This window comes from Perissodus microlepis, chromosome 9 (assembly GCF_051167445.1).
Source record: "Perissodus microlepis isolate ML-2025 ecotype Zambia chromosome 9, ASM5116744v1, whole genome shotgun sequence".
Classification (NCBI taxonomy): Eukaryota; Metazoa; Chordata; class Actinopteri; order Cichliformes; family Cichlidae; genus Perissodus; species Perissodus microlepis.
Genome location: NC_140469.1, coordinates 9,696,741 through 9,704,557, shown reverse-complemented (window position 1 = coordinate 9,704,557; position 7,817 = coordinate 9,696,741). Strand labels below are relative to the sequence as shown.

The window sequence follows — 7,817 nt, the reverse complement described above, 5'->3', positions numbered from 1 at the left end:
TGACTTGGGTTTGAATTAAGGTAAGAGTGAAGGGTTTGTAATAGAGTGATCCAGCTTGCTAGCTAATATATGAATAGTAAAATTCAGACTTTCTGAACCGTCTGCTGTTGTAATTATTTGGTTTCATTTATCAACCCAGACTGTTGCATCTTGGCTATTTAATTTGTAATTGCTATACTGGGAAGCAATATTTTTTTTAAAGTGTCTACAGTGGACATAATCCAAGGTTTGTAAAATCATGACTTTCATTCTACTGTCAAAATGTAAATCAGTGACATTACAAATGATTTATTTTGCTGTTCTTATGTAATAATGCATTTTGCTGGACTTTTTCATTATAATATGAAAAAAATAAAAATAATACATAAACTGAATCTTATATAGCGCATCTATTCTACCATTAAAAGCGCTTTATACGCGTCTCATTCACCCATTTGCCCACGGATACTTTGTGATGCAGACTGGATCAGCCAGGGATCAAACCACCAACCTTCCAATTAACAGACCTGTTTTACTTCCTGAACTGCTACCCCAGGTATTTTAGCCTTTGAAAAATTCAAATTTTGAAAAATTCTGAAATAAAGATCTACTGAAAATGCTTAACTCAGCATACCTTAATTGTGCTTCATAACTTTATCAGAAATTGTATCAGATCAAACATTATTCAGAAACAGTCAGTTTCATCTTTATACACTATGTCTACCTTCACACTCATATGAACTTGAGTGACATCTCATACTTAATCCACTCGGTTCAATATGATGTCGGCCCAGCCTTTGCAGCTTTAACAGCTTCAGCTAGAGTACTTTAAACCACTGCCTCTGATGCTTTGCATTGTGCTTGGTGATGTAAGGCTCAGATGCAGCTGCTTGGCCGTGGAAATCCATTCCATGAAGCTCTTGACACACTGTTCTTGGGCTAATCTCTAATATCTTTATCCTTTAAGAGAGGCCTGGGAGGGTGCTGCACAATATCTCTGTTGTTCCTAGGACTGTGCTCTTCTGGACAGAGATCTCAGATGATGTTCCTAGGCTGCAGCCACTCCCCCAGTGTGGGGGTCACTGCCTCCAGTGCTCTGATTAGCACTGGGAACACTGTAGCCTTCACCCTCCACTCCAGCTTCATCCAGCCACTGGTAGGACTGGACTATGTGTTTGCAAATTTGTATTTCTTAATATAGCCTATACATTGTCTGAACTCTTCATTCCTGTCAGTTCAGCATGAAAGTCATAGGTTGTTGAATATTGATGTTTTTTACAGTAATACTAGTTTCTCTCCTCCTCTCAGTCTTAGTGGATCTCCTTTTATTGCTCCCCATACACAGTTGTATGTGGAGCTGAAGGCTCCATGATGATTAACATTTATCTGTTTTGAAAGAAGATTTATTATAAATCTGAATTCTTCTGATTTTCATATTTCTCATCTTCCTGTGAATGCGATGTTACATTTTCCATTAGTATTTATTTCACTTGTTATGCTCATCCCACATTGTGCGTACATAACTTCGCAGTCACCAAAATTCGTATCAGTGAAGGAATTTTTATCATATCACCACTAAATACAGGATAAAGAAGCTGAAAAAGCGCCACAGTCCTGGTGTTTGCTAGTATTAATAATAATGGAGGTGGCATTATATTACACATTGTCACCAAGCAACCAGGAGCATGCTGGTCATTTCTTTGTACATTCACAAGGTCTTTGCACTGGGAATTTAAAGTTCAGACTGTCAGTTTTACAGTGTAATGCTCTGTGGCATCTGAGGGAGAACATTCAACAGAAATAGCCAAACTGCTGCTCATGCCAGTGTGCAAATGCATGCTTGCACACAGTACATTCAAAAGGCAGCAGGCATACCAACATAACTGTCGCTCACCACCCACCCTACTTCCCAGATTTGTCTTTTCCAACTTGGTCTGCTTCCCCAACATTCACGTTCAATTTTCCCTGTTTTGATACAATGGAGGTGATCTAGCATGCATCAAGAAGGCACCAACACAAGGGGATGGAGTGGGACTTGCATGGAAGAATCTAAAAATCATCTCAGTGGAGAGGTCCAGAGATAACTTTAAAGGGTGAGGAAGAAGTTAAATCAGTTCAAGTTTTTGATTTTTCATCCGTGGATATGATCACACCATAGATGAAAGACATAACAAGTCTGCTTGTAATTAAAACAATTTGTTGGCCGATACAAATGACTCCTAACCAGATTTACCTTTACTTAATATGGTGTCATTTGATTGTTTAAAAAATGTAAATCAAAATTTATTTATTTTTTTCTCACATTAAAACTAAATGCTTTTGCAGGCCCAAAACATACATACTAGTAAGCAGAGCGGTAGGCAAAAGAAATGGAAAAAGCATATATATTCTTAATACAGAAACTGGATGAAAAAAAAAAAAAAAGACATATTAATGTGGTTTCTCACAGTGTATGATCTTACAAGGTGGCTCTAACACAGTCACAGTACGACCTTACCATTTGTGACCCAAATACTGAGACGGCAACAAACTTCTGTGGGCCTGAATACATCCTGCACAATATAGACACTTACTTTAAGGATAAAGGTAAACCACGGTAGCCATTTCCTTGGGCGCTAGGTGTTGGCTGTGTCTGGACCTGGCAGTGCTTCTACCTAAAGCTTGGCAGCAGAACACATCCAACAGCTGCTTGTCTGTCTGTTCTGTCTACCGGCGACAACGCATGCAAACTTGCCTGCCAAGTATGTAGAATCACAGTCTGAATGCTTCAGTGTGTATTTCACAGTCCAGTAATCTATCCTATTGTTTACTGCCATTCCTCCTTTGCGCCTCGTCCAACTTTGAATCTGACCAGTCAGATGTGGGAGGCCAGCCTCTATAGTTGGATTAGTTAAGGCTTACACTACAAGTAAATATTTAGTGTTAATTTTGTTTGTGATTTATCATAAAGGCACCCATGAAGACAAACTGCAGCTCTGAATATAAAATCAGTGTTTACTCCAAAGATGGGTCTTACTTCCCCTTGATATAAGCTGCAAACATATAATTTAATGTAGAATCCTTTCCTTGATTTATTCTTCATATACTTTTGAAAAGATTGAATAATTAAATGCACACATTTCCCCATGAGGATCTGTGCTTTAAAAGCAGCACTGGATATAAATTTAGAAGAAGCTTTTAAATGTGCCTGCACACACAAACACCCACCGATCTACCCACACGCATGCACACACAAATTCCCATATAATGTATTTTTTTCTTATGTTGCGATGCTATTATTTCCCCATTCCTGCATTACAATGTGCTGTCTTGAAAACAACAAACTACCCGACATCTTGCTGTGCACAAACCACAGCTTCCTTCTCTTGCTTTTCATCTTTGTGAAATGGGATACAGCTCCTGCTCATTTGTCCAGCATCTTTTTGCCAAAGATCTCTGAAACAGAGTGGAGAGGGTCCCACAGGACTGTCTAGAAGAGAGAAGAGCTCAGCCAAAAGCAGGTATACTCTGCCTGCCATAACTTTGGGGAAGGCTCTGAAGTGGTAATGGCCATGCTGTATTCTGCAGACACTGTAGATGTGCTATAGAAGATTAGGCTCTGTACTAATTATAAACAGTGAAATGCTGCCAGCAATTTATTGCTTTGATTGTAAAACCCTGCAAAGGCAATATGACGAGAAGAAGCTACCTAAAGAATGTTATCATGCTTCTTAGACGTCTTGCGGCGTACTGTGTTTATATGGTCTCTCTAACCTTAAAGCTACACAGCCTGATACACATAAAAATAATTGGTGTATCGGTAAGCCCAAATTATTAGGTTATTACTAGGCTTCACATGACTTCAGCTTCCTGAACAGAAATGCTTGTAATTAATAATTACAAACAACCATCTATGTTATGATATGACTGAAAACATGTGGTGGCTTATACTAACTGAAACCACTGTATCATAAGGGGGCTTGCCATCAAGCAAACCCCTTTGTAGGATTTCTGAACAGACTGAGGAGGACTTATCTGCTGTAATCCTGACCGAGGCACCATGATGATGATGGTACCAAAATAAAGCTACCCTTAATTTGACAAAGTGTAAAATAAATTATAAGAATTTTACACTTTTGTTTCAGGAACATGAGAGTCCAGATTGATACAGCACGGTCAAATGACGTGTTGAATAATGCTAGTCATTTGTCACATGATTTATGTGATGATGATGATGGCGATAAGATGATAAATACTTTATCATCCCATATTTAGGAGGCTCTTTTGTCACAGCTGTTGAAATGATGATGAAATAATAATAATATGTGGCAGAGGCCTTTCTATTAGATACATAATAGTTTAGCAAACGATAGTATTTGGTATGAAAGATTTCCTCTTTCTGTTCTTGTACAGCTGAGCTGAATCAGTCTTTTTGAGAAGGTGCTCTACTACCTGTCCAGTAAGTGGTATAGAGTGTGGTCAGGATTATTCGTGATGCATAACAGTTTGTTCAGTGACTTTCTCTTCACCAAAACTTCACATGTGTCCCATCTGCAGCCAATCACAGAGCCAGCCTTAATTTTATTCAGTCTGTCAGTCCCCCAGCAGACCCAGCAAAGCACACTGCACTCACAAATGACCACTAGAAAATGTTCAGTATTTAACTGCAAACACACTGAAGTATTTCATCTTCTTCAGTAAAAAAGAGAATCTGCCCATCCTCTTCTTGTATGTTGATCTCCTAGTTCAGCCTGCTGTGCAGACAACCAGGTATTTGTACTCCACCACCACATCAACATCCTAGCTCAGCATGTAGCCGTCCTCTTCCTTCTCAACTCTCTCTCTGGTTTTAAGAAGCAGAGGAGTTCTTCCAGACCGCTCCGCAAAATCATCCACTAGTGCTCCGTCCTCCTGCAAATACATCTAACTAAACTATTAGTTGTACTGAAATCACCAGCATTTTTTTTTCATTTGAAATGTAGTCTTACAGTCATACTACTGTTACTTTTACTGTATCGAAGAATTTTCATAATCCAAACAGTAACATTTTAACTGGCACAGTAAATAGTTTTATCAAAAAACTGCAACATCTATATAAGTATCCACTGTCAGGTGAGTATCACCTGGACTGGAGTTATTCCTTGTGTCTTTATCTTGTCCTTTATAAGAAAGGAAAAACAAAAACTAACATTTTCTCCAGAAAAAAATCATAAAGTCAAAATGAAGCAGTTAATTGTATGTTGCACATGGGTAAAATGTTGATAACCCTCATAATTATTATACTAGTCAGTGCCATGGAAATATCACTAACGCGTGCAGATATGACAGTGCAGAAGGCGCTGTTTCTCTCTCCCACACTTTAGTTTTTAGAAGCTCACGTGTACCACCTTTCACCTGACAGCGAAGGCAACACAGCATGGCCGAGGTTTGCTTGTGGGAATTGTAGTCTGATTTGATTGAGCCCTTCATTGTGACGTGCCATGCGAAACTACAAGTCCCAGATTGTTTAAGGCGGAAGTAGCGAGACAAAACACGGCTAGGCTACAGCACAACACGGCAGAGAAGATGTCGCGTGTTGTTAAAAAGAGAAAACTGGACGAAATCCGACAGGATAGGCTTTATTTTGACAGCTATTCCGATGTGACTATCCACGAGGAAATGATAGCAGACCACGTCCGAACCAACACGTACCGGACGGCGATACTGAAGAACAGTGAGTCAGTTCGGGGTAAAGTTGTTCTGGACGTCGGGGCAGGAACCGGCGTTTTGAGCATCTTCTGTGCTCAGGCTGGAGCTAAAAAGGTGTACGCCGTGGAGGCCTGCTCAATAGCGGAGCAAGCCCAGATAACAGTCAAACACAACAACATGGAGGACAGAATTGAAGTCATTCGAGGAACAGTGGAGACGGTGGACCTGCCGGAGACCGTGGACGTGATAGTGAGCGAGTGGATGGGTTATGCCCTCCTGCACGAGTCCATGCTCAACTCGGTCCTCTATGCACGCGACAAGTGGCTGAAGCCGGGCGGCATCATTCTGCCGAGCAAAGCCGAACTCTACATCACACCTGTTATTGACCCGGTGGTGGAGGACCGCCTGCACTTCTGGTACACAGTCAAGGACCAGTACGGAGTGGACATGTCCTGCATGTCCGGCTTCGCCCGGAAATGTATCATGAACTCAGACATCACTGTTAGCTCTGTGACCTGCGAGGATGTTCTCTCCCACCCGGCCCGCTTCGCCGAGCTCGACCTGCACTCGGTCACCCCGGAGGAGCTGCGGTCCGTGAAGGGCCAGTTCAGGTGCGAGTCGTTCGGCTCGTCGGCAGTGAACGCATTCTGCGTTTATTTCACGGTGACTTTCCCGTGCCCGGATAGCACGGCTCCCCTCGTTCTCTCCACGTCTCCGTGCAAACCAGAGACACACTGGAAGCAAGCGGTGCTGTACCTGGACGCTCCGGTGGAAGTGGTGCAGGACACACCGATTACTGGAGAGGTTAGAATGTATCCCTCAGAGGAAAACGCCAGGCATATATGTATCCACGTGGACTACTCTATAGGAGAGCAGAAGCGACAGTCCAAGACTTTTTCCATCCCTGATTGGAGCTCCGAGGCTCAGCCATAGCGTGCCATCAACACCAAAATGCACTTCATTCACCATGTATGCCCGAGTCCTCTTATTATGTCATGGTTATCCATGGATCTTAAAATTCCTGGGAAAATGAGGCAGTGGTTTCACTTTATAATATATTGGCAAAAATATAAGATCACAGGAGGCCTCCCCAGCAAATGAATGGACAGCTGCAGATTAAGACAAAGAATAAAGATTGGCCAAGGAATTTAACCTTTTTGTGCATGTGCGTGTCTAAAAATTAAAAGCACATTTTCTTTATTTAGTGTTTGGTTTTAATTTTGTGTGTTTGTTTAGTTCTTTTACGATTCATTAATTGATTGAATCCTTCATTAAATAGCCCCTGAAATACAAAAGGAAAACAGCCTGTTTATGCCCACATCTTCAAATGTCGTGTTTTTCTTGTCTTAGTAGAAAACACCTTCAAAATTAGTTGTTTATCAATATATTTAAGATGATTTAAAAGTTTTGATACATCAGTGTGTACTAGGAAGAAATCTTCAGAAAGTCTGGCTAAAAGAAGAGTTTGAGGTGGATTTGTAGCTGCTTGTAATCAGTCGCTCTGAGGCAGGTTTATAAAATGTTAAATAAATTCAACACCATGCTGCAGGCATCTGATATTCTGATAAACTCGGCCGTTTATATTGTGTGGAATCTCATCAAAATTCTGCATTCAAATGAGCATCAGACCAATATATTGACTTGGACTAGCTGCAGTCAGGCAGGAGGCTGCATCCTACATGACTTTGGCTGCTGTTCAGTTACTTTTTAATGAAGTACCATATTGGCTCATTATTTTGGTTTAAAACTAGGCTGCACTGTCATCTGTTGATAGAAAACACCAGCCTAATAAAAACTTATAATTCTACTTCAGCATTCTACATAAAAAAAAGCACAAGATATCTTGTCGGTATACCTGTTTTTGAACAGTTTGAAATGATAGGTTTATAAACTTTACCAGGCAGGAGTTTCAAAAAGTAACTCATCATTTATTGACTGAAGAAAAAAAAAAGTCATCTGTTTATGTCGGAGTTTGCAGTGCTTGTTTTCAGGTATAATGCAAAACTTTGATTAGTGGGCCAGAATCAGATTTAGAGAAAAGATTCATTTGTTCTTAATTTGTGGGTCTCAGTCCTTTTTCAAGACCTTTATTGCATTCAATCACGACACACACCACTCACCTTAACACTGCTGAACAACAGCAGTTCTTAGCAACGACACTCCAGAATGGG

General features: G+C 40.6%; 1 protein-coding gene across 1 annotated transcript; it reads left to right on the top strand.

Annotated features, from left to right (window-relative positions):
- The first annotated feature begins 5,468 nt into the window (after window positions 1-5,468).
- prmt6 (protein arginine methyltransferase 6) lies at window positions 5,469-6,846 on the top strand. Its single transcript, XM_084938940.1, has one exon. It carries the CDS (start codon window positions 5,524-5,526, stop codon window positions 6,577-6,579), a length of 1,056 nt encoding a protein of 351 aa, XP_084795066.1. The 5' UTR covers window positions 5,469-5,523; the 3' UTR covers window positions 6,580-6,846.
- The last annotated feature ends 971 nt before the right edge of the window (window positions 6,847-7,817 follow it).

What these genes read in the sequence shown, in the direction of transcription:
- prmt6 (XM_084938940.1), top strand. Translation starts at nt 5,524, where the DNA reads ATGTCGCGTGTTGTTAAAAAGAGAAAACTGGACGAAATCCGACAGGAT.